The sequence below is a fragment of the Ranitomeya imitator genome, chromosome 2, assembly GCF_032444005.1.
Source record: "Ranitomeya imitator isolate aRanImi1 chromosome 2, aRanImi1.pri, whole genome shotgun sequence".
Taxonomy (NCBI): domain Eukaryota; kingdom Metazoa; phylum Chordata; class Amphibia; order Anura; family Dendrobatidae; genus Ranitomeya; species Ranitomeya imitator.
In genome coordinates, this window is record NC_091283.1 from 654,806,196 (window position 1) to 654,833,392 (window position 27,197).

The window sequence follows — 27,197 nt, forward strand, 5'->3', positions numbered from 1 at the left end:
CTGAGTTCTGGATCTCATATGGTGTTCTCTCGGTGGGTAATTTATATAACCAGGAAGTTTTTGTATCCTTTGAACAATTACGGGATACCTACAATATCCCTAGATCTCAATTCTTCCGTTATTTACAGCTGAGGTCAGCCTTCCAGTCACATATGCGAAATATGGGTGCAAGTCGAGCAATTTCATCTCTACCCCTTATAGGCATTCTCAAATCACAGGGTCCTCAGGGACTCATTTCCTCTTTATACACATATCTATTATCCGTGGGAGATGGGCTCACTATTAACTCCTTAAAGAAGAAATGGGAGGGACTTCTTCCCGATACACTGGGAGAGGAGTGGGAAGATATTCTAGAATCTCCAACTAAAGTTTCTCCCTCAGTTAATAACAGGATGACCCAGCTATATATTATATATCAGACTTATTTGACCCCGACACGACTTTTTAAAATGGGTCGCCTCCATACGTCAGACTGCCTATGATGTCACACACGTGATGCGGATTTTATCCACATGATATGGAGGTGCCCGGTAATTTTTCACTATTGGAAAGAGGTCACGACATTGTTAACATCTTTATTGTTAATCCCTGTCCCACTTGAACCATTGACTTGCCTATTTGGGGTGTGGGATACAGAGACCTAGGATCACCATACTGGGATCTTCCTTTGAGAAACGCTCTTCTTAGCACGAAAGGTACTGGCGTTAAGGTGGATGGGTAGCTCCTCCCCGACTCTCGGAGCTTGGATTGACCTGGTGAACTCGGTTATCCCATATGAGAGAACACTGTACCATAATAGAGGATGCCCAGGTAAATTTGAAAAAATTTGGGGTAGATGGAACTCATCTCATCATACTCTGTAGTCTGCGCTGATTAGATATATACACGAGAGGGAGGGCATGTGGTTTTGGGACATCATTACGGAGCAAACTTAAATCCGTTTTTCTTTTGGCGACTTATTACTAATGGTTAAAGTTGTTTAAGTTGTATAGTAGGTATTTTGTAGGCACTAATAACTCAACATGCACAGTCTATTACCTCTGTGAACTTTGGATATGATAATGTTCTGTAATCATTTGTATCTGATGATATATTTAATAATGATAAATGTAACATGTGCAATGTTTGTTTACTCTGGAATTAATAAACGAATTTAAAAAAAAAAAAAAAAGTCAAATGGCGCGCCTTCCCTTCCGAGCCCTGCCGAGTGCCCAAACAGTGGTTTACCCCCACATATGAGGTATCGGCGTACTCGGGAGAAATTGCCCAACAAATTTTATGATCCATGTTATCCTACTGCCCATGTGAAAATGAAAAAAATTGAGGCGAAAATTTTTTTGTGAAAAAAAAGTACTTTTTCATTTTTACAGATCAATTTGTGAAGCACCTGAGGGTTTAAAGTGCTCACTAGGCATCTAGATAAGATCCTTGGGGGGTCTAGTTTCCAAAATGGGGTCACTTGTGGGGGAGCTCCAATGTTTAGGCGCACACGGTCTCTCCAAACGCGACATGGTGTCCGCTAACGATGGAGATAATTTTTCATTTAAAAAGTCAAATGGCGCTCCTTCCCTTCCGAGCCTTACCATGTGCCCAAACAGTGGTTTACCCCCACATGTGAGGTATTGGTGTACTCAGGAGAAATTGCCCAACAAATTTTAGGATCCATTTTATCCTGTTGCCCATGTGAAAATTAAAAAATTGAGGCTAAAAGAATTTTTTTGTGAAAAAAAAGTACTTTTTCATTTTTACGGATCAATTTGTGAAGCACCTGGGGGTTCAAAGTGCTCACTATGCATCTAGATAAGTTCCTTGGGGCGTCTAGTTTCCAAAATGGGGTCACTTGTGGGGGAGCTCCAATTTTTAGTCACACGGGGGCTCTCCAAACGTGACATGGTGTCCGCTAAAGAGTGGAGCCAATTTTTCATTCAAAAAGTCAAATGGCGCTCCTTCCCTTCCAAGCCCTGCCGTGCGCCCAAACAGTGGTTTACCCCCACATATGAGGTATCAGCGTACTCAGGACAAATTGGACAACAACTTTCGTGGTTCAGTTTCTCCTTTTACCATTGGGAAAATAAAAAAATTGTTGCTAAAAGATAATTTTTGTGACTAAAAAGTTAAATGTTAATTTGTTCCTTCCATGTTGCTTCTGCTGCTGTGAAGCACCTGAAGGGTTAATAAACTTCTTGAATGTGGTTTTGAGTACCTTGAGGGGTGCAGTTTTTAGAATGGTGTCACTTTTGGGTATTTTCAGCCATATAGACCCCTCAAACTGACTTCAAATGTGAGGTGGTCCCTAAAAAAAATGGTTTTGTAAATTTCGTTGTAAAAATGAGAAATCGCTGGTCAAATTTTAACCCTTATAACTTCCTAGCAAAAAAAAAATTTTGTTTCCAAAATTGTGCTGATGTAAAGTATACATGTGGGAAATGTTATTTATTAACTATTTTTTGTCACATAACTCTCTGGTTTAACAGAATAAAAATTCAAAATGTGAAAATTGCGAAATTTTCAAAATTTTCGCCAAATTTCCGTTTTTATCACAAATAAACGCAGAATTTATTGACCTAAATTTACCACTAACATGAAGCCCAATATGTCACGAAAAAACAATCTCAGAACCGCTAGGATCCGTTGAAGCGTTCCTGAGTTATTACCTCATAAAGGGACACTGGTCAGAATTGCAAAAAACGGCAAGGTCTTTAAGGTCAAAATAGGCTGGGTCATGAAGGGGTTAATGACTCGAGTATAAGCCCATGGTGGGAAATGCAGCAGCTACCGGTAAATGTCAAAAGTAAAAATAGATACCAATAACAGTAAAATTAATTGAGACCTCAGTAGGTTAAGTGTTTTTGAATATCCATATTGAATCAGGAGCCCCATATAATGCTCCATAAAGTTTATGATGGCCTCATAAGATGCTCCATATTAAAATATGCCCCATATAATCCTGCATAAAGGTTAATAATGGCCCCATAAGATGCTCCATAGACACATTTGCCCAATATAATGCTGCACAAATGTTGATTATGGCCCCATAAGATGCTCCATAAAGATATTTGCGCCATACAGTGCTGCACAAACGTTATGGCCCCATATAGTGCTGCACAAACGTTATGGCCCCATACAGACACTTGCCCAAAATAATGCTGCACAAACGTTATGGCCCCGTATATTGCTGCACAAACGTTATGGCCCAATATAGTGCTGCACAAACGTTATGGCCCCATATAGTGCTGCACAAACGTTATGGCCCCATACAGACACTTGCCCCATATAATGCTGCACAAACGTTATGGCCCCATATAGTGCTGCACAAACGTTATGGCCCCATAAGATGTTCCATATAGAGACTTGCCCCATCACATACTCACTTCTCCGTCGCTCAGGCCCCCGGCACTTTCAATATTCACCTGACTTCGTTCCGGCGCCGCTCCATCTTCAACATCTTCTGCACTGACGGTCAGGCAGAGGGCGCGCACTAACCATGTCACCTCGCCCTCTGACCTGAGCATCACTGCCGAAGATGGAGCGGCGGCTGGAATGAGGAGCAGGTGAATATCGCGCAGCGCTCCCCTCCCCGTTATACTCACCTGCTCCTGGCGTGGTGCAGTCCCTGCTTCCCCGGCGCCGGCAGCTTCTTCCTGTACTGGGCAGTCACCGTTACCGCTCATTACAGTAATGAATATGCGGCTCCACCCCTATTACTCATTACTGTAATGAGCGGTACCATGTGACCGCTCAGTACAGGAAGAAGCTGCCGGGGAAGCCAAGGACCTGCAGGGACCGCGCCAGGAGTAGGTGAGTATAATTAGACAGTCCCCCTCCCCTGCCGACCCCTGGGTATGACTTGAGTAAAAACCGAGAGGGGAACTTTCAGCCCCAAAAAAATGGGCTGAAAATCTCAGCTTATACTCGACTATATATGGTATATGTATTGCTTACTATGTTCAAAAATCTTGGAAGTAAATGTGTATGTAACACAGTTTATTTTGTTATTTAATAACGAATTTAAAAAAAAAAAGTATCACCCATTTTCAGAGTAGATATTAAGTTGCTAATTGCTAAGGGAACTTGTGATCCCTGCTTGGTTAGTCCCGTATATTAGGACCTAGCTGTAGTACCCGGCTTCGCCTGGATTAATAACTGCTGTTAGAAAAATAGAATGTGTTAACAAATTTATTCTGCACACAAAAACCACAAAACAAATAGATAGAAATGTAATTATTAAAAGGCAAAAACTAAGCTAATAGAAGCATTTCACAACATATATTTCAACACCAGACATATATTCCACACAGATTTAACTAAATTGGCCAAGTAATGTTCTACTACTTATTCGAGAGCCTTTTGATAAACGACATTCTTAGTTTTTCTTTCAGGTGCAAAGACGAACAGATTTTTGGCTGTTCCAACTCTTGAACAGGCCACATAAAGTTGACCATGAGAAAAGCATGGAGATTGTAAATCGATTCCAACTACTTTCAAGGACTGTCCCTGAGCCTTGTTAATGGACATAGCAAATGCCAGTCAAGCAGGAAACTGTAGGCGTGTAAAATCAAAAGGCAAATCAGATGGAATGAGAGGAATTGTTGGAATGAAAAGATCTTCTCCTGTGGCACATCCTGTCAAAATGGTTGCCTCAATTACATGTGGAAACAGGTTCTTAATCAAGAGTCTTGTTCCATTACACAGCTTTGGTGGATCCAAATTTCTCACTAGCAGAACAGGTGCTCCAGGTTTTAGAAAGAGGTTGTGAGGAGGAAGTCCTTGTGGCTCCAAGGAATTGAGGAACTCAGTTGGATAAAATAATGCTTGAGCAGGGTCTATTACTGTATCCACTGACTTGTAGGTTGTGCACACACCTGGAAGGAGATTTAGAATTTGAAGATTGACCTTGTTGATGCTGTCATTTCTGGGGGCTAGAATAGCCCTTTCACACAGCCAGCCAGAATTTTTGAAGTGGAGTTGAATGTTTGGAAAAACCTTTGCTTTCAACTCCTCAATGGAAGTCACAATGCAACAAAAGTTGCTTGGGAAGATGATCTGTCCAGTGGTTGAGTTCTTATGAGGCATTATTGTGGTAAAGATAGTCTGTAACTGTCAGTTTCTATATCCTCTCACATAGAGGTAATGTGACTGACATCAGCCTTTCCACCAACACACCCTAACTGACATGCTATTACCTCACACAAGCTTTGTTATACTGAGAATGTCATTTGTTGCCTATATTAACCAATCAGAGCTCAGATGAATTAACTGTAGCAAAATAGAAGCTGAACAGTGATTGGTTGCTATTGGCTGCCTGATAAATCCCCAGCCAACAGGAAGAACCCCTACCCCCCCCTCCCGGAAGTATATATTAGCTCACACATACACATAATAGACAGGTCATGTGACTGACAGCTGCCGTATTTCCTATATGGTACATTTGTTGCTCTTGTAGTTTGTCTGTTTATTAATCAGATTTTCATTTTTGAAGGATAATACCAGACTTGTGTGTGTTTTAGGGCAAGTTTCATGTGTCAAGTTGTGTGTGTTGAATTGCATGTGGCGACATGCATGTAGCGACTTTTGTGAGATGAGTTTTGTGTGGTGACATGCGTGTAGCAACTTTTTGTGTGTCGAGTTGCATGTGACAGGTTAGTGTAGCAAGTTGTGTGTAGCACGTTGTGTGCATCAAGTTTTGCGAATGGCGAGTTTTGGGCGTGGCGAGTTTTATGTGTGGTGCGTTTTAAGTATATGCAAGTTTTGAGTGAGGCAACTTTTGCATGTGTTGCAACTTTTGTGCATGTGTTGCAACTTTTGTGCATGTGGCAATTTTTCCGCGTGTGCAAGTTTTGCGTGTGGCGAGATTTCCATGAGGTGAGTTTTGCACGTGTGGCGAGTTTTGCGTGAGCCTAGTTTTGCATGTGGCGAATTTTGTGCGTGGCGAATTTTGTGCGTGGCGAGTTTTGAGTGGCAACTTTTGTGTTTAAACTTTTATGTTGCGAGGTTGGTGTATGTGTGTGAAATGTGTGCTGAGGGTGGTATATGTGTTCAAGCACGTGGTAGTGTGTGTTCATATCCCGGTGTGTGGTGAGTATCCCATGTCGGGGCCCCACCTTAGTAACTGTACGGTATATACTTTTTGGCGCCATCGCTCTTATTCTTTAAGTCCCCCTTGTTCACATCTGGTAGCTGTTAATTTGCCTCCAACACTTTTTCCCCATTATGCAGATAGGGGCAAAATTGTTTGGTGAATTGGAACGCGCGGGGTTAAAATTTCGCCTCACAACATAGCCTATGATGCTCTCGGGGTCCAGACGTGTGACTGTGTAAAATTTTGTGGCTGTAGCTGCGACGGTGCAGATGTCAATCACGGACTTACACACACACACAAACATACATACATGCATGCATACATACATACATACATACACAGCATTCAACTTTATATATTAGATGGTGTGAACCACTGCTCCATTCAAACAGGGGATTTGGGAACATCAATTCTCATGTCTAGTGGGACAAGCGAGCAGCACCTAACTTGTGGATAAACGACAAGTTACGGCACAACCTCATTAAATTCCAAAAGATTATTTAACCAAACAAAGGTATTTTACTCACTCTTTTGATGACAGACAGCCTGTTTACACTGCATGATTATTAGGAAAAATGTGTCCCAAGGAATAGTGTAACCTTTACGAAAAAGCTATCACCAGAAAGTGACAGATAGTTTAAATGTTTTGGGATACATGCATTTTGTAAGCTTTTGGCTGTTAATTTTTTCTTTTTCTTTTTAACTGCGCTGAGAAATAAGGCTTTAGCAACCCCCATCGTCAGAAAATCTCCTGGTAGCCGAGACCATGATCAGGGCCTTTTTTTTTTTTTTTTTTTTTTAACCCCGTCACGTGATCGCCATTATTCACCGAAAAACGGTGATCACAAAATAAAAGAAAGTCTGGTTTATAAATTCTCCTCTGATATGATCGATGTGAATACTTTTCTGCCCAATGATGACAAAAGTATTCTAGGAGTGATACCTTTATTGGCTAACCAGAAAATAATATGTTCGCAAGCTTTCAGAGCACAAAGGCTCCTTCTTCATGCAAAATTACAAATAGATTAATAAGAAAAGAGCACAACATTTAAATGATACTACAGTAGGACATTTGTTCAGGGGGATGGGAGGTGTGATAAGCCAAGAAAATTATATAACATATTAGAGAAGAGAGAAATAGGTTCCCCCGATCCCGCCCGCCATCCCCGGGCCCTCCTGCTCCGTCCCAAGGCCCTTCATGTCATCTTCCTGGAATAAAATGGAAGGTGCTTGTGCAGTGCACCTGCCAACTGGAATCTGGCAACAATAGGGAATTTTTCTTATTGGTTCCTTTTGATCACTATGATAGACCCTATCACAGTAATCAAAAAAAAAAAAAGTAAATCAAAGGCCCCTTTGTCACCCCCTTAATTAGACAAAATTTACAAAATAATTTTTTTTAATTTTTTTTCCATTCTTTGCAGTTAGGGTTTGGGGTTTGTGTTAGGGCAATGTTAGGGGTTATAATATGATAGGGTTAGAATTGGTGGGTTTACAAAAGTAAAAAAAATAAATAAATAAAATGACGATATGAAGGCTAGTGTTGAGCGCAGTGCTCGCTACTTGAGTTTGCATCAGTTGATCAGGTATGCACCAAGTATTGCAGATTCCCGCATGGTTTTTTTTTTGGGTGTCTAATAAGTGTGTAACATGCAGGGCAGGGACTCGAGCACCCGTGATTTTTAGTGCATACCTTAGCACCCGTGTCAAACTCGAGTAGTCAGCAGTAGCACTTGTGCTCAACACGAATGACGACATACTCAATATGACAACCTAATATTAGCAAATTCTGCATCGCACCTGTGAGTTCAAAAGGCTCACTATACCCCTGGATAAAATCCTTGAGTGGTGTGGTTTCCAAAATGGGGTCAGTTGTGGTGGGTTTCCACAGTTTAGGCATATCTTGGGCGCTCCAAACGCAACATGGCATCCACTCTTGATTTCAGCCAATTTTGCATTCAAAGAGTCAAATGGACCTCCTTCCCTGCCAGTGGCTTTCCCCCACATATGGGGTATTGGCATATTCAGGAGAGACTGCACAACAAATTTTGGGGTTCATTTGGTCTTTGAAGGGTTAATAAAATTCTTGAATGTGGTTATGAGCACCTTGAGGGGTGCAGTTTATAGAATGGTGTCACTTTTGGGTATTTGCTGTCATATAGATCCCTCAAAGTCACTTCAAATGTGAGGTAGTGCCTAAAAAAAATAAAAATGTATAGCAAATTTTGTTGAAAAAAAATGAGAAATCGCTGGTCAACTTTTAACCCTTCTAATTTCGTAACCAAAAAAAAATTATGTTTCCAAAATTATGTTGATGTGAAGTAGACATGTGGGAAATGTTATTTATTAACTATTTTGTGTGACATATCTCTGTGATTTAAGGGCACAAAAATTGAAAGTTTGAAAATTGCAAACATTTTCTAAGTCTTTGCCAAATTCTGCTTGTTTCACAAATAAATGCAAGTCATATCGAATACATTTTATCAGTATCATAAAGTACGGAAAAAAAAAATCACTGGTCAAAATGATAAAATTTGGCTTGGTCATTAAGATCAAAATTGGCTTGGCCACTAAGATATTAATTATTGCAAGTGTGTGCAGCGTTTCCAGCCCTGCCCCCCAGGAGTAAGAGCTATGGAGTGATGAATACGTAAGAGAGAAAAGAGTGGAAGTCTGGATACAGCACCTCTAAATCTGAGATCATTGGTAGCTACCATATGATCAGAGTCAGTATTACAATGAGCAATAACACCTCTAATAGGATGCACCAATTACAATAGGCGATGTCACAGCTGACCCTGCTTTCCATTCCTTCATTAGGACCTTAGCACACTCTCATTAGATACTTCAAATGATATGGTCAGGATCTGACCATTGTGGCTATGCACATGTGTCTTCTGAAACAATGAGAAATTAGAGACTAAAAAAGGCCATGTAATCAGTGTAGAATTTCCTGGAGAAGTCAGTATTGCTGTTCGGCACACCGAATATTGGTTGTTTCAAATGCTGTCATTTGCATGGCAGCACGAGAAATACCAGGAGCGTAAAGGATCACTACTGCCAGTCAGAGATCTGTGGTTCATCTGACAGCCAGCAGCTGTGGCTGGAGTTAAAAAAAAAAAAAAAAAAAAAAAGTTTAGCTCCGGTCACAGAGGCATCAGCTGATGTGAGTACTACTCCCATCAGCCTACTCCTGCTGCCACTAATAACTGCGAGAGCAGGCATGGCTGATGGGAGTATTCATCAGCCACCACCCGAGCTATAAATACATTTTTAAAAAATTAAGTGGGGTCTTTCTATTTTTGATAACCAGCATGGCAAAACTGACAGCATCATCTTGGCACCATCCAGGTTGAAAACCAATTATAGCAGACATGGATTACGGAGTGAAACAGCATGTTGGACAGGAGAGAGATATTGTTGTTTTTTATTTTGCTCTTTTACAGGAGACCAGGGCTTCAATGGAATGGGCGCAGAGTGAGTATAAATGTTTGTTATTTTCAAACTAATCTGTAAAACGGTGTGTATTTTTATTTCAAATAAACGACTTTATACTGGGTATATGACTATGGGGTTAGTAATGGAGAGGCGTCTAGAAGTCGCCTCTCCATTACTAACTATTGGGCTTGATGTCACAAAGGTGTCAGCCATCCCACAAATATGAACCCCACTTGCCATCGCCACAGGGCAAGTGGGAAGAGCTGTGCAAAGAGCCAGAATTAGCGCATATCTAATAGATGCGCCTTTTCTGGGGTGGCTGCGGGATGCTATTTTTAGGGTGGGATGCGCCAATATCCATAGGCCCTTACCAACATGGGAATAGCAGCCACCAGCTGTCTGCTTTAGCTTGGTTGGTTGTCAAAAATGACGGGGACCTCACAGTTTTGTTTTTTTTAATTACTTATTTAAATATTTTTTTTTTTAAAACAGCGTGGAGACCTTGTTGAGTCTGACTGCTGAGGGTTGCAGCAGCAGCTGTCAGTTTTGCCATGCTGGTTATCAAAAATAGAAAGACTCCACGTAAATTAAAAAAAAATGTATTTATAGCGCAGACGCCGGCTGGTGAATACCCTATGTCATTAGAGGCAGCAGGCATAGGCTGATGGTAGTAGTTTTTACTTCTGGTCACAGCTGCTGGCTCACGCAGTCATCTGACCGTGTGGGAACTGCAGCTCTATGACTACCGGAAAACAACGGATGTTCGGGCCACCCCCTTCATCCAAATGGGGTCCGGGATCGGATACTGTTCTGGTACCTGAACCAAACTTTTTTTTTTTTTTTACATGTTCGGCCGAACTTGCCAGACCCAAACATTAAGGGGTTCGCCCATCACTAATCCCATCAGTAGCAACTGCCATTTCTTATGTCGGTAACGGAAAAATATATTTTCACTGAATACAATGAGAATTGAGAATTTTGAGAATGAATGATTAGTCCTGGCTGAAAAATAATCAGTTTTCTCCAATAAGATATATTATAAAGTTGCTTATTTCCATGTGTATTATTGATTTATGAATAAAAACTAAAACAACGATTTAATTAAGAAATGTAATAGATGGCAAGTTAAAGAACCTCACCAGTTTCAGAGTGTCTTCCTGCCAAAGTAGTCTAAGCATGGACTGTAGGTGCAGCTCTTGCTCACTGGGGCCTGTTGTTTGAGTCGGCTTATCAATTTCTTCTGGTTCACCCTCTTCCTGCAGGAGAAGGGCAGCTCCTTTTACCATAACAAAGCTCACATACTCACTTCTCCGTCGCTCAGGCCCCCGGCACTTTCAATATTCACCTGACTTCGTTCCGGCGCCGCTCCATCTTCAACATCTTCTGCACTGACGGTCAGGCAGAGGGCGCGCACTAACCATGTCACCTCGCCCTCTGACCTGAGCATCACTGCCGAAGATGGAGCGGCGGCTGGAATGAGGAGCAGGTGAATATCGCGCAGCGCTCCCCTCCCCGTTATACTCACCTGCTCCTGGCGTGGTGCAGTCCCTGCTTCCCCGGCGCCGGCAGCTTCTTCCTGTACTGGGCAGTCACCGTTACCGCTCATTACAGTAATGAATATGCGGCTCCACCCCTATTACTCATTACTGTAATGAGCGGTACCATGTGACCGCTCAGTACAGGAAGAAGCTGCCGGGGAAGCCAAGGACCTGCAGGGACCGCGCCAGGAGTAGGTGAGTATAATTAGACAGTCCCCCTCCCCTGCCGACCCCTGGGTATGACTTGAGTAAAAACCGAGAGGGGAACTTTCAGCCCCAAAAAAATGGCCTGAAAATCTCAGCTTATACTCGACTATATATGGTATATGTATTGCTTACTATGTTCAAAAATCTTGGAAGTAAATGTGTATGTAACACAGTTTATTTTGTTATTTAATAACGAATTTAAAAAAAAAAAGTATCACCCATTTTCAGAGTAGATATTAAGTTGCTAATTGCTAAGGGAACTTGTGATCCCTGCTTGGTTAGTCCCGTATATTAGGACCTAGCTGTAGTACCCGGCTTCGCCTGGATTAATAACTGCTGTTAGAAAAATAGAATGTGTTAACAAATTTATTCTGCACACAAAAACCACAAAACAAATAGATAGAAATGTAATTATTAAAAGGCAAAAACTAAGCTAATAGAAGCATTTCACAACATATATTTCAACACCAGACATATATTCCACACAGATTTAACTAAATTGGCCAAGTAATGTTCTACTACTTATTCGAGAGCCTTTTGATAAACGACATTCTTAGTTTTTCTTTCAGGTGCAAAGACGAACAGATTTTTGGCTGTTCCAACTCTTGAACAGGCCACATAAAGTTGACCATGAGAAAAGCATGGAGATTGTAAATCGATTCCAACTACTTTCAAGGACTGTCCCTGAGCCTTGTTAATGGACATAGCAAATGCCAGTCAAGCAGGAAACTGTAGGCGTGTAAAATCAAAAGGCAAATCAGATGGAATGAGAGGAATTGTTGGAATGAAAAGATCTTCTCCTGTGGCACATCCTGTCAAAATGGTTGCCTCAATTACATGTGGAAACAGGTTCTTAATCAAGAGTCTTGTTCCATTACACAGCTTTGGTGGATCCAAATTTCTCACTAGCAGAACAGGTGCTCCAGGTTTTAGAAAGAGGTTGTGAGGAGGAAGTCCTTGTGGCTCCAAGGAATTGAGGAACTCAGTTGGATAAAATAATGCTTGAGCAGGGTCTATTACTGTATCCACTGACTTGTAGGTTGTGCACACACCTGGAAGGAGATTTAGAATTTGAAGATTGACCTTGTTGATGCTGTCATTTCTGGGGGCTAGAATAGCCCTTTCACACAGCCAGCCAGAATTTTTGAAGTGGAGTTGAATGTTTGGAAAAACCTTTGCTTTCAACTCCTCAATGGAAGTCACAATGCAACAAAAGTTGCTTGGGAAGATGATCTGTCCAGTGGTTGAGTTCTTATGAGGCATTATTGTGGTAAAGATAGTCTGTAACTGTCAGTTTCTATATCCTCTCACATAGAGGTAATGTGACTGACATCAGCCTTTCCACCAACACACCCTAACTGACATGCTATTACCTCACACAAGCTTTGTTATACTGAGAATGTCATTTGTTGCCTATATTAACCAATCAGAGCTCAGATGAATTAACTGTAGCAAAATAGAAGCTGAACAGTGATTGGTTGCTATTGGCTGCCTGATAAATCCCCAGCCAACAGGAAGAACCCCTACCCCCCCCTCCCGGAAGTATATATTAGCTCACACATACACATAATAGACAGGTCATGTGACTGACAGCTGCCGTATTTCCTATATGGTACATTTGTTGCTCTTGTAGTTTGTCTGTTTATTAATCAGATTTTCATTTTTGAAGGATAATACCAGACTTGTGGGTGTTTTAGGGCGAGCTTCATGTGTCAAGTTGTGTGTGTTGAATTGCATGTGGCGACATGCATGTAGCGACTTTTGTGAGATGAGTTTTGTGTGGTGACATGCGTGTAGCAACTTTTTGTGTGTCGAGTTGCATGTGACAGGTTAGTGTAGCAAGTTGTGTGTAGCACGTTGTGTGCATCAAGTTTTGCGAATGGCGAGTTTTGGGCGTGGCGAGTTTTATGTGTGGTGCGTTTTAAGTATATGCAAGTTTTGAGTGAGGCAACTTTTGCATGTGTTGCAACTTTTGTGCATGTGTTGCAACTTTTGTGCATGTGGCAATTTTTCCGCGTGTGCAAGTTTTGCGTGTGGCGAGATTTCCATGAGGTGAGTTTTGCACGTGTGGCGAGTTTTGCGTGAGCCTAGTTTTGCATGTGGCGAATTTTGTGCGTGGCGAATTTTGTGCGTGGCGAGTTTTGAGTGGCAACTTTTGTGTTTAAACTTTTATGTTGCGAGGTTGGTGTATGTGTGTGAAATGTGTGCTGAGGGTGGTATATGTGTTCAAGCACGTGGTAGTGTGTGTTCATATCCCGGTGTGTGGTGAGTATCCCATGTCGGGGCCCCACCTTAGTAACTGTACGGTATATACTTTTTGGCGCCATCGCTCTTATTCTTTAAGTCCCCCTTGTTCACATCTGGTAGCTGTTAATTTGCCTCCAACACTTTTTCCCCATTATGCAGATAGGGGCAAAATTGTTTGGTGAATTGGAACGCGCGGGGTTAAAATTTCGCCTCACAACATAGCCTATGATGCTCTCGGGGTCCAGACGTGTGACTGTGTAAAATTTTGTGGCTGTAGCTGCGACGGTGCAGATGTCAATCACGGACTTACACACACACACAAACATACATACATGCATGCATACATACATACATACATACACAGCATTCAACTTTATATATTAGATGGTGTGAACCACTGCTCCATTCAAACAGGGGATTTGGGAACATCAATTCTCATGTCTAGTGGGACAAGCGAGCAGCACCTAACTTGTGGATAAACGACAAGTTACGGCACAACCTCATTAAATTCCAAAAGATTATTTAACCAAACAAAGGTATTTTACTCACTCTTTTGATGACAGACAGCCTGTTTACACTGCATGATTATTAGGAAAAATGTGTCCCAAGGAATAGTGTAACCTTTACGAAAAAGCTATCACCAGAAAGTGACAGATAGTTTAAATGTTTTGGGATACATGCATTTTGTAAGCTTTTGGCTGTTAATTTTTTCTTTTTCTTTTTAACTGCGCTGAGAAATAAGGCTTTAGCAACCCCCATCGTCAGAAAATCTCCTGGTAGCCGAGACCATGATCAGGGCCTTTTTTTTTTTTTTTTTTTTTTAACCCCGTCACGTGATCGCCATTATTCACCGAAAAACGGTGATCACAAAATAAAAGAAAGTCTGGTTTATAAATTCTCCTCTGATATGATCGATGTGAATACTTTTCTGCCCAATGATGACAAAAGTATTCTAGGAGTGATACCTTTATTGGCTAACCAGAAAATAATATGTTCGCAAGCTTTCAGAGCACAAAGGCTCCTTCTTCATGCAAAATTACAAATAGATTAATAAGAAAAGAGCACAACATTTAAATGATACTACAGTAGGACATTTGTTCAGGGGGATGGGAGGTGTGATAAGCCAAGAAAATTATATAACATATTAGAGAAGAGAGAAATAGGTTCCCCCGATCCCGCCCGCCATCCCCGGGCCCTCCTGCTCCGTCCCAAGGCCCTTCATGTCATCTTCCTGGAATAAAATGGAAGGTGCTTGTGCAGTGCACCTGCCAACTGGAATCTGGCAACAATAGGGAATTTTTCTTATTGGTTCCTTTTGATCACTATGATAGACCCTATCACAGTAATCAAAAAAAAAAAAAGTAAATCAAAGGCCCCTTTGTCACCCCCTTAATTAGACAAAATTTACAAAATAATTTTTTTTAATTTTTTTTCCATTCTTTGCAGTTAGGGTTTGGGGTTTGTGTTAGGGCAATGTTAGGGGTTATAATATGATAGGGTTAGAATTGGTGGGTTTACAAAAGTAAAAAAAATAAATAAATAAAATGACGATATGAAGGCTAGTGTTGAGCGCAGTGCTCGCTACTTGAGTTTGCATCAGTTGATCAGGTATGCACCAAGTATTGCAGATTCCCGCATGGTTTTTTTTTTGGGTGTCTAATAAGTGTGTAACATGCAGGGCAGGGACTCGAGCACCCGTGATTTTTAGTGCATACCTTAGCACCCGTGTCAAACTCGAGTAGTCAGCAGTAGCACTTGTGCTCAACACGAATGACGACATACTCAATATGACAACCTAATATTAGCAAATTCTGCATCGCACCTGTGAGTTCAAAAGGCTCACTATACCCCTGGATAAAATCCTTGAGTGGTGTGGTTTCCAAAATGGGGTCAGTTGTGGTGGGTTTCCACAGTTTAGGCATATCTTGGGCGCTCCAAACGCAACATGGCATCCACTCTTGATTTCAGCCAATTTTGCATTCAAAGAGTCAAATGGACCTCCTTCCCTGCCAGTGGCTTTCCCCCACATATGGGGTATTGGCATATTCAGGAGAGACTGCACAACAAATTTTGGGGTTCATTTGGTCTTTGAAGGGTTAATAAAATTCTTGAATGTGGTTATGAGCACCTTGAGGGGTGCAGTTTATAGAATGGTGTCACTTTTGGGTATTTGCTGTCATATAGATCCCTCAAAGTCACTTCAAATGTGAGGTAGTGCCTAAAAAAAATAAAAATGTATAGCAAATTTTGTTGAAAAAAAATGAGAAATCGCTGGTCAACTTTTAACCCTTCTAATTTCGTAACCAAAAAAAAATTATGTTTCCAAAATTATGTTGATGTGAAGTAGACATGTGGGAAATGTTATTTATTAACTATTTTGTGTGACATATCTCTGTGATTTAAGGGCACAAAAATTGAAAGTTTGAAAATTGCAAACATTTTCTAAGTCTTTGCCAAATTCTGCTTGTTTCACAAATAAATGCAAGTCATATCGAATACATTTTATCAGTATCATAAAGTACGGAAAAAAAAAATCACTGGTCAAAATGATAAAATTTGGCTTGGTCATTAAGATCAAAATTGGCTTGGCCACTAAGATATTAATTATTGCAAGTGTGTGCAGCGTTTCCAGCCCTGCCCCCCAGGAGTAAGAGCTATGGAGTGATGAATACGTAAGAGAGAAAAGAGTGGAAGTCTGGATACAGCACCTCTAAATCTGAGATCATTGGTAGCTACCATATGATCAGAGTCAGTATTACAATGAGCAATAACACCTCTAATAGGATGCACCAATTACAATAGGCGATGTCACAGCTGACCCTGCTTTCCATTCCTTCATTAGGACCTTAGCACACTCTCATTAGATACTTCAAATGATATGGTCAGGATCTGACCATTGTGGCTATGCACATGTGTCTTCTGAAACAATGAGAAATTAGAGACTAAAAAAGGCCATGTAATCAGTGTAGAATTTCCTGGAGAAGTCAGTATTGCTGTTCGGCACACCGAATATTGGTTGTTTCAAATGCTGTCATTTGCATGGCAGCACGAGAAATACCAGGAGCGTAAAGGATCACTACTGCCAGTCAGAGATCTGTGGTTCATCTGACAGCCAGCAGCTGTGGCTGGAGTTAAAAAAAAAAAAAAAAAAAGTTTAGCTCCGGTCACAGAGGCATCAGCTGATGTGAGTACTACTCCCATCAGCCTACTCCTGCTGCCACTAATAACTGCGAGAGCAGGCATGGCTGATGGGAGTATTCATCAGCCACCACCCGAGCTATAAATACATTTTTAAAAAATTAAGTGGGGTCTTTCTATTTTTGATAACCAGCATGGCAAAACTGACAGCATCATCTTGGCACCATCCAGGTTGAAAACCAATTATAGCAGACATGGATTACGGAGTGAAACAGCATGTTGGACAGGAGAGAGATATTGTTGTTTTTTATTTTGCTCTTTTACAGGAGACCAGGGCTTCAATGGAATGGGCGCAGAGTGAGTATAAATGTTTGTTATTTTCAAACTAATCTGTAAAACGGTGTGTATTTTTATTTCAAATAAACGACTTTATACTGGGTATATGACTATGGGGTTAGTAATGGAGAGGCGTCTAGAAGTCGCCTCTCCATTACTAACTATTGGGCTTGATGTCACAAAGGTGTCAGCCATCCCACAAATATGAACCCCACTTGCCATCGCCACAGGGCAAGTGGGAAGAGCTGTGCAAAGAGCCAGAATTAGCGCATATCTAATAGATGCGCCTTTTCTGGGGTGGCTGCGGGATGCTATTTTTAGGGTGGGATGCGCCAATATCCATAGGCCCTTACCAACATGGGAATAGCAGCCACCAGCTGTCTGCTTTAGCTTGGTTGGTTGTCAAAAATGACGGGGACCTCACAGTTTTGTTTTTTTTAATTACTTATTTAAATATTTTTTTTTTTAAAACAGCGTGGAGACCTTGTTGAGTCTGACTGCTGAGGGTTGCAGCAGCAGCTGTCAGTTTTGCCATGCTGGTTATCAAAAATAGAAAGACTCCACGTAAATTAAAAAAAAATGTATTTATAGCGCAGACGCCGGCTGGTGAATACCCTATGTCATTAGAGGCAGCAGGCATAGGCTGATGGTAGTAGTTTTTACTTCTGGTCACAGCTGCTGGCTCACGCAGTCATCTGACAGTGTGGGAACTGCAGCTCTATGACTACCGGAAAACAACGGATGTTCGGGCCACCCCCTTCATCCAAATGGGGTCCGGGATCGGATACTGTTCTGGTACCTGAACCAAACTTTTTTTTTTTTTTTTTTACATGTTCGGCCGAACTTGCCAGACCCAAACATTAAGGGGTTCGCCCATCACTAATCCCATCAGTAGCAACTGCCATTTCTTATGTCGGTAACGGAAAAATATATTTTCACTGAATACAATGAGAATTGAGAATTTTGAGAATGAATGATTAGTCCTGGCTGAAAAATAATCAGTTTTCTCCAATAAGATATATTATAAAGTTGCTTATTTCCATGTGTATTATTGATTTATGAATAAAAACTAAAACAACGATTTAATTAAGAAATGTAATAGATGGCAAGTTAAAGAACCTCACCAGTTTCAGAGTGTCTTCCTGCCAAAGTAGTCTAAGCATGGACTGTAGGTGCAGCTCTTGCTCACTGGGGCCTGTTGTTTGAGTCGGCTTATCAATTTCTTCTGGTTCACCCTCTTCCTGCAGGAGAAGGGCAGCTCCTTTTACCATAACAAAGCTCTGCCTGCAAATACAGAATTTGAGGGAATGTAGATACTGAGCAAAATCAATGAAAGAAGTTAAGGGGCTAAAGTGAGATCACATTACACAACTTAAAACAAAATAAATATTCTCTTACCGTCTTTGCATTCGCTTCCTTCTGCTTTTCTCATCCTCCTAAACAAGAAGAAAAATCATTAAATGTCTGCTCCAAATAGATTTTATGAGACTAAAATTGACACATTTCACAGGATGAAACTCGGAGGATTTTTCATACGTTTGTCTCCAAACGCCCCAATGGTCACTACTCTCTTTTGATTCACCTGGATCCCCGTGAAGGTCAGAAGAGTACTGGTAATGCTCCCTTTCATATAAAACAAGCTCTGGAGGCAGATCCTCAGGGAGATCTGTCTCCAGCTCATAGATCGTAATAGCTCATTTACATATAAAGAAAAATGTTGATTTCGCTGGAATAAAACATTGCATCGCATATATATCATGTTATTCTATTTACTATGACCTGCATGCCCATATACACGACTTAGAAGGGTTGATCCTATGGACAGATTCCCTTTAATGACAACTTTGGCTTGGTCTTAAAAGAGGATACATATTTTGTCATTAAAAAATGAAAAACACTCTCCCCATCAGGATGTATATAAAAGTTTTGAATAGAAGAATCCCCAATAACTCAGAAGTCATATGAATATGTTCATATAGGGCATTCTGCATCCAATGCCAGTAAAAGGGGTACATTATATCAAAACAAATTCACTTGCAGTTGAAAAAAATTCTGCTTGCACTACTGACAGCACTGTGGATCTTACATTGACAATTGTGCTAATCCTCATGTGGATGCTAAAGCACATCTGTGGCACAAAGCAGAATATCTATCTCAGATTTTAATTGCGGATTCTTTGCCTATTAGGGGTTGTTGTCTCACTATTAACAATTATATTCATTTTGTAAATCAAAAACAACATTTGCCATTTGCATGCTTTAAAAAAAAAAATACAATCCAGTAAGGAATTCTAACATTACTTTCTGATCGCTGAAGTCTCGCATGTACACCATTGTATTTGGGACTGCTGGCTATAAAGAACTCCAATTAATATTTCCACACTTATTATTATTAATCTTTATTTTTATATAGCGCTAACATATTCCGCAGCACTTTACAGTTTTGCACACATTATCATCGCTGTCCCCGATGGGGCTCACAATCTAGAATCCCTATCAGTATGTCTTTGGAATATGGGAGGAAACCGGAGTACCCGGAGGAAACCCACACAAACACGGAGATAACATACAAACTCTTAGCAGATGTTGTCCTGGGTGGGATTAGAACCCAGGACCCCAGCGCTGCAAGGCTGTAGTGCTAACCACTGCGCCACCGTGCTGCCCTTATTTAGGCTACACACTCAGGTCCTTCACCTGTCAATGCAAATATAGGGGCTTCCGTGTTACTCTGGAAAAGCAAAATGGCTCTGGAAGGCTCTGGAAAAGCAAAATGGTTCCATGCTTCCCCCCTACCCCCCAAAAAAAAAAAAAGAAATCCAGCAAAATTCTGACCCCCCAAATCCCCTCATCCCGTCGGAGCCCCACAGTGTGCCTAAACTACACTTAGCGTCCACATGCTTGGCATTTCCGTAGCAATGAAAACCTGCCTATTACGGGTGCGTGTCTCAAGAAGCATGAGCTGGGCACAATGCACTGGTCACTACAATGTACTGTTCACTATAACACACTGGTCACTACAACACCTGTTTGCAATTTTCACTCAATAACATCCACTACTGCTTGTTTCTGGAAAACACTCATGGAGTCAAAATCGTCACTATACCTGTAGATAAAATCCCAAAGAGATGTAATTGCCAAAATGGTGTCACTTGAAGGTGGAATCTGCTCTTCTAGCACTCAGGGGCTCTGAATATTGAGTCCCACAAACTATTTCAGAAAAATCTGCGCACCAGGAGACATATAAGTCCCTCCAGAGTCTATACGTATGGCTAAGCAGCATTCTACAGCCACATATGGGGTATTTCTATATTTAGCAGAAGTCGTGGGACAAATTTTGGTGCCATTTCTGCCAATTTCCCCTTGTGAAAATGTAAAATCTGAGGTTAAAACTAAATTTTGGCAGTAAAAATGTACCGTAATTAGTTTTTCTTCGCTGCCAATGGCATAAAATTCTGTGACACACCTGTGCTGTCAATATGATCACTGCACCCCTAGATGAATTAATTTAGAAGTGTGCTTTGTAAAATGGAGTCTCTTATGGGTGGTTCTGCTGTTTTTGCACCTCAGGGGCTCTGCCATTGTGACATCTGAACTCCAATATGGCGCTTCTTCCCTTCTGAGCTTTGTACTGTGCTCCAAAGTAGTTTTCAACCACATATGTGGTATCTGTTTACTCAGGAAAAATTGAACAACAAAAAATCTACGTTATAAACTTCTATGAAGCACCTGGGGGTTCAAGGTGCTCACCACACATCTAGATAAGGCTAGTTTCACACTGACGTTCGGCAGGGCTGCGGACTTCCTCTGTGAAGCCCCACCCACTGCCACGCCTCTTCATTCAGCTCCGCCTACGGCTGCATGCCTCCTGTGTAGCAGGCCATGGGAATGTATGTAGATGCCTCCGCATGCGTCGTTTTGACGGTGCGGCGACCGCACCAAATTGCAACTCGTTGCGCTTGGCTCGGCATCCGCATACATCGGCATGGCCTGGGTACATAATAGTAAAGATAGGGTATGCACACGGCATGCTGACATAGGCGGAGCTGACCGGAGGCGGTGGGCGGAGCTTCATGGATGACGTACGTAGCCCTCCATCCGCAAATGTGAAACCAGCCTTAGTCCTTCGAGGGGTCTAATTTCCAAAATAGGGTCACTTGTGGGGGCGTTTCCAGTCTTTAGGCACATCAGGGGCTCTCCAAACATGGCATCAGCTAATAATTCCTACAAATTTTACATTCAAAAAGTCATTTGGTGCTGCTTGCCTTCTGAGCCGTGTGGACAAATAGTGGTTTTCCCCCACATGGGGTATGGGTATGCTTAGGAGAAATTTCACAACAAATTTTTGGGTCCAATTTTTCCTTTTACCCATGCGAAAATAAAAAATAGAATTATTCTTACCGTTAATTCGGTTTCTAGGAACCTTCCACGACGGCATACGGAGGTTGCCTCTTTGCCCTAATGGGGAACAGGAAATGGAGAGGTTAAAAGGCCCTCCCACCTCCCCCGTGACTTATAACTGAAAACCATAGCACCGGTTTACCTTGAATCCCAGATTAAAATCCAGGAGTATATAGGGAGGGAACTAGCGCCGTCGTGGAAGGTTCCTAGAAACCGAATTAACGGTAAGAATAATTCTATTTTCTCTAGTCACCTTCCACGACGGCATACGGAGGAATACCAACTAATTTGGCACTAGGGAGGGACAACGGCCTGGAGTACTTTCCGGCCGAAGGCTAAATCCTTGTTGGGCATTATATCTAGTCTGTACTGTCTGGAGAAAGTATGCAACGAAGACCATGTGGCTGCCCTGCAGATTTGCTCTGTTGATGCACCTGCTCTTTCTGCCCAGGAGACTGAGGTTGATCTAGTCGAATGAGCCTTGATTCCCACTGGAGGGGTTTTATCTTGAGCAAGATATTCCTCTGCTATTGCCCTCTTGATCCAGTTGGCAATAGTGCTTCTTGCTACTTTCTTTCCTTTATTTTGTCCTGATGGATGGACAAACAGATTCTGATCAATTCTGTAAGAGCTGGTTTGCTCTAGGTAGAATAATACAATGCGTCTGACATCCAGGGTATGAAATTTTTCTTCTTTTGGATTTGTTGGATTTTGGCAAAAAGAAGGTAAAATGATTTCCTGAGAGCGGTGGAAATCTGATACGACCTTTGGAAGAAAGGAAGGGTCAAGGCGCAGTATTATAGAGTCATCTCGGATAGACAAGTATGGTTCTCTCATTGAGAGAGCCTGTAATTCTCCTACCCTCCTTGCTGAGGTAATGGCCACTAGAAAAATTGTTTTATAAATCAGATTTTTCTGCGAGCAGGAGGATAATGGTTCAAAGGGTGCACCTGTAAGTCCTTGTAATACCAGATTCAGGTCCCATAAAGGTACTGTTATTTGTTTTTTAGGATTCATCCTAGAGGCTGATATCATGAACCTCTTAATCCAGCGATGATTTGCCAGATCCTGGTCAAATATTGAACTGAGTGCGAAAACTTGAACTTTTAGGGTGCTCGGCCTAAGGCCTAATTCTAAGCCTTTTTGCAAAAAATCTAGAATTTGTGACAGATTCGGATTAAAGGGATCTGGTACTTCGGGAAGACAAAAGGATGAGAATTTTTTCCAGATTTTATTATATATAGCAATGGTTACCGGCTTCCTTGATTTTTGAAGTGTGGAAACCACTGCTTCTGATAGTCCTTTGGCTCTCAACACCTGGGCTTCAGTAGCCATGCCGCCAGATTCCATTTGTGGACGTCTAGGAGATGTATTGGTCCTTGAGAAAGAAGGTCTTCCTCCACCGGAAACTGGAATGGCCCATCCACCTGTAAATCCACTATCAGGTTGTACCAACTCCTCTTTGGCCACAATGGGGCTACCAATATAGTTGGTGTTCGTTCTTCCCGAATTTTCTGCAAGACCTTTGCCAATATCGGAATTGGAGGAAACGCATAGGCCAGTCGAAAATTCCATTCCTGGGCCAATGCATCCACTCCTCTGGAGCCGTCTCTGGGGTTTAGGGAGAAGAAGACTTCGACTTTCGCATTTTGCCGGGATGCAAAGAGGTCGATCTCTGGAAGACCCCATTTGTTCACCAGCATCTCGAAACTTCGGTTGCTCAGACACCATTCTCCTGGGTGTATGTCTTGACGGCTTAGATAATCCGCCTGAGTGTTGGATGAGCCTTTCAGGTGAACTGCCGTCAGGGATAACAGATGTCTTTCTGCCCAGGAACATATTCTGGCAGATATGTTCTTCAGGTTGTTGTTTTTTGAACTTCCCTGATGTCTGATGTGAGCCACCGTGGTCACATTGTCCGAATATAGTCGGACATGATGTCCCTTGATAAGATGACCCCCTATCAGAAGGGCTTCTTCTACAGCTTTTAGCTCTCTGTAGTTGGATGATTTTCTGCTCGTCGATTGATCCCAGAGCCCTTGGAAAGGGGTGTGATTTATCATGGCCCCCCAGCCTCTTTTGCTGGCATCTGTTGTGACCGTAGTCAGAGGAATCTGAGACCAACTGACTCCTTTTTGTAAATTTTTCGGAGTCATCCACCACGCCAGAGAGGCCTTGACACAGCCCGGTGTGTACAATCTCCTGTTCAAAGAACTGGGATGACCATTCCAATTCTGTAGGATATGTGCCTGAAGAATCCTGGAATGGGCTTGGGCCCAGGGTACCGATTGGATGCAAGCTGTCATCGATCCTAGCAGAGACATGCCTTCTCTGATTGTAGGAGATCTGGTGTCTCTGAACATCTTGACTTTTGATAGTAGAGTCAGACGATGTTCCAATGGGAGGAAGGACATTTGTCTTGCAGAGTCCAGAAGAACTCCCAGGAATTTCCTGCATTTGGAGGGTCGTAGGTGAGATTTTTCTAAATTCGGTACCCATCCCAGAGATGTCAGAATATCGAGCGTCTTTGATACATGAGACTCCAGAGATTGTTTGGTGGGGGCCACTAATAAAAGGTCGTCTAGGTATGGCACTATACAGACGCCTTGCCTCCGGATGAAGGAGACTACTTCCCTCATTACTTTGGAAAAAACTCTTGGAGCAGAGGAGATCCCAAACGGAAGGACGTTGAACTGATAGTGCTCTATCAGACGTCCCTTCTGCACTGCAAACTTGAGATATTAGCGATGTTTCTGATGAATGGGGATGTGAAAGTAAGCATCTTTCAAATCGATAGTGGCCATGTAGGAGTGCGGGCTTATCAAGGGAATCGCATTTTTCACTGATTCCATCTTGAATTTTCTGTATTTGACATGCCGGTTGAGGCCCTTCAGATTTATAATAATACGGGACTCGCCCGATGGTTTGGGAACCAGAAATAGACGAGAGTAGTGACCCCGATCCCTCTCTGATTCCGGAACCTGGGATATCACATTTGACATTTTTAGGGTCCTGAGACCCGACTCTAGAGTGGACTGGTCTTTCACGGAGGGAAGAGAGGTAATTTTTAGACCCCGTGGGGGAGAGGAAATGAATTCTATTAGAAGACCCTCTTTGATGACTTTGAGGACCCAGGAACAATTGGTGATTTTTTGCCACTGGAATATAAATTCTGAGAGTCTCCCCCCCACCGGGTCGAAGTCACCGCTTCTCCTGTTGAGACTGCTGCTGCTGTTGCTGAGGGATAGGGATGTTTCTCCCGCCTCCCTTCGGGTAACTCCACCTCCCAGTTTTGCCTTTCCCTCTCTGAGAGGTTTGGCCCTGAAAGGGACGAAAAAACTTCTTTTTGGGAGTTTTATGTTCTGGGAGGGCTTTCTTTTCGTCGGTAGCCTTTTCTAGGATGTCATCCAGGGAAGGCCCGAAGACATGGTTACCTTTAAACGGTATGGCGCATAATTTGGCTTTGGAGGTGATATCACCGGACCACATTTTCAACCAAAGCGCCCTTCTAGCCGAATTAGTCTGTACTAATGACCTAGCAGCAATTCTGATGGTCTCCATAGAAGAATCTGCTAGGAAACCCGTGGCTCTAAGGAGACTGGGTAGAGATTCCAATAATTCAGCTCTAGAGGTACCCTGGGATATGTGTGATTCCAGTTCGCCTATCCAACGGAAAAGTGCTCTAGCCACACATGTTGAAGCAATATTGGCCTTGAGAGCTACCGTGGAGGTCTCCCACGATTTTTTCAACAGACTTTCTATTTTTCTGTCCATTGGGTCTTTTAATTGAGACGAGTCTTCGAATGGAAGAGCCGTTCTCTTAGCCACTCTTGCCACCTGTGAGTCAACTTTAGGGATATCCCATTTGGTCAAATCCCCTTCTAAGGGGAATCTATGCTTCATCTCAGATGGAGTACTGAGACGTTTTTCAGGTGATTCCCACTCTTGATCAATCATGTCGGAAATATTTGAGTGGATTGGGAACCCCACCCGTTTACCCTTAGATATACCGCCAAACATCTGGTCCTGTATGGACTGTGGCTCTGGCTCTTCCTCCAGCCCCATAGTACTGCGAACGGCAGCTACTAGATCCTCAACCCATTCTGAAGAGAAAAGATACTTTCTAGCTTCAGCAGATATAGGGGACGTGGGTTCCTCCCGTCGACCCGAGGATGAGGCATAGGAGAGGTCCGATTCAGAATCAGAATCCTCCTCCTGGATCTTCCTTTTTTTGGCTGGAGAGTGTGGTGGAGGGGGTGGGGGAGTAAAGGCCGCTAGGGAGGATTGCACCTCTTGTTTGACCAAAGAGCGTATTTCTTCCAGTAAAGAAGGTTGCTCTGCCCTGACAATCTTATCAGTACAGGTCTTGCAGAGTTTCTTCTCCCATAATGGTGGCAGCTTAATGTTACAGATGGCACACTTCTTTTTAGTAGTAGTTTTGGGGGTAGACTTTTCTCCCTGCAATGAGAGGGGAGAGAGAGTCATACTAATAATACCCCCAAGTTACTAACTAGGGACCCCCTGTCCCTGCAGCACTTACTGTGGCAGGGGCAGCGCTGGGCTCTGCAAGCGCAGGGCAGGTATTGCTCTCCATGTCAGGATAGTCTTACCTGCGACGTCTTCTGGCAGGTTTTTATGCACTGCGGCATGTCCCTGCCCCCAGCGACTCGAAAAATCCTCCCCCCCTCCATGGTCCAGGGTGGAGGACGTGGTCCTGCACGAGACACCGCCGGCGGAAGTGCCTCCATGGAGCGCAGAAAGGACCGGAAGTGACGCGCGCGATCACTTCCGGGTCGCCAGCGGCATGTGGAGAGGAGGAAACCGGAGAACTCCAGGAGGACTCCGGATGGATACTCTAGCCTGCTTTGCCCTCACGGGGGCGCGGGAAGGCTAGGACCAGGTCCCGAGGACACCGCAGCGTGGTGCGACGGGAGCAGCAAAACGGAGGGGAGGTAAGATACGACCCCATGCTGCCCGGTTGCATTTTAGGCAGAGCCTGTAGCAGTAGTTACCGGCCACCACTGCGTACGTAGTAAACCTCTCCTGTCCCATGGGGAACAGGAAAGACACTGGTGAGGGGGAGGTGGGAGGGCCTTTTAACCTCTCCATTTCCTGTTCCCCATTAGGGCAAAGAGGCAACCTCCGTATGCCGTCGTGGAAGGTGACTAGAGAAAAATTGGGATCTAAAGTAAAATTTTTGTGAAAAACAGATAAATGTTTATTTTTTCCTTCCCCGTTCCAAAAATTCCTGAAGATCACTTGAAGGGTTAATAAACTTCTTAAATGTGGTTTTGAGCACCTTAAAGGGTGGAGTTTTTAGAATTGTGTCAGTTTTGTGTATTTTCTGCCACATAGGCCCCTCAAAGTCACTTCTAATTTAATGTGCTCCTTAAAAAAACGATTTTGTAAATTTTTGTCAAACTTGTAAATCGTTGGTCAACTTATCACCCTTATAACTTCCTAACAAAAATTTTGTTTAAAAAATTGTGCGGACGTAAAGTAGACATGTTGTAAATGTTATTTCCCACATGTCTACTCCTCGGCTGAATACAGTTTTAGGAAGAGAGGGACATTTTCACATGGGTGGTGTGGGTGTCTGGTATTCAAGTTTTATTTAGGTGTGTGTTTGGTGTAATTTTGCTTAATGAAATTTTTAATAATAATTTAGAATCAATTTAGAATAGAAGGAAAAAAAATAGAAGACAGTAAAAACAATTACTGAGCGCCCATAACTAAATTACGCTGACCGTAATTTTATGTACGGTAGTTTAAAAAAACTGCAGTATAATTACTAAAAAAAATTCCACTAAAATTCTG

At 42.4% G+C, this 27,197-nt stretch overlaps 1 protein-coding gene across 2 annotated transcripts in view; it reads right to left on the reverse strand.

The window, feature by feature from the left end:
- SSH3 (slingshot protein phosphatase 3) overlaps window positions 1–27,197 on the reverse strand; it is a 166,277-nt gene that overhangs the window by 118,346 nt on the left and 20,734 nt on the right. The window contains exons 2-3 of one of the 2 annotated variants that reach the window (XM_069752923.1): window positions 18,382–18,419; window positions 18,108–18,267 (exon numbers count right to left, since the gene is read on the reverse strand). In XM_069752923.1, coding sequence (XP_069609024.1) covers window positions 18,108–18,267; window positions 18,382–18,419 — 198 coding nt within the window. Of the gene's footprint in view, window positions 1–10,656; window positions 10,808–18,107; window positions 18,268–18,381; window positions 18,420–27,197 lie in introns of those variants that run through there. The other variant, XM_069752922.1, reaches the window with a different exon arrangement.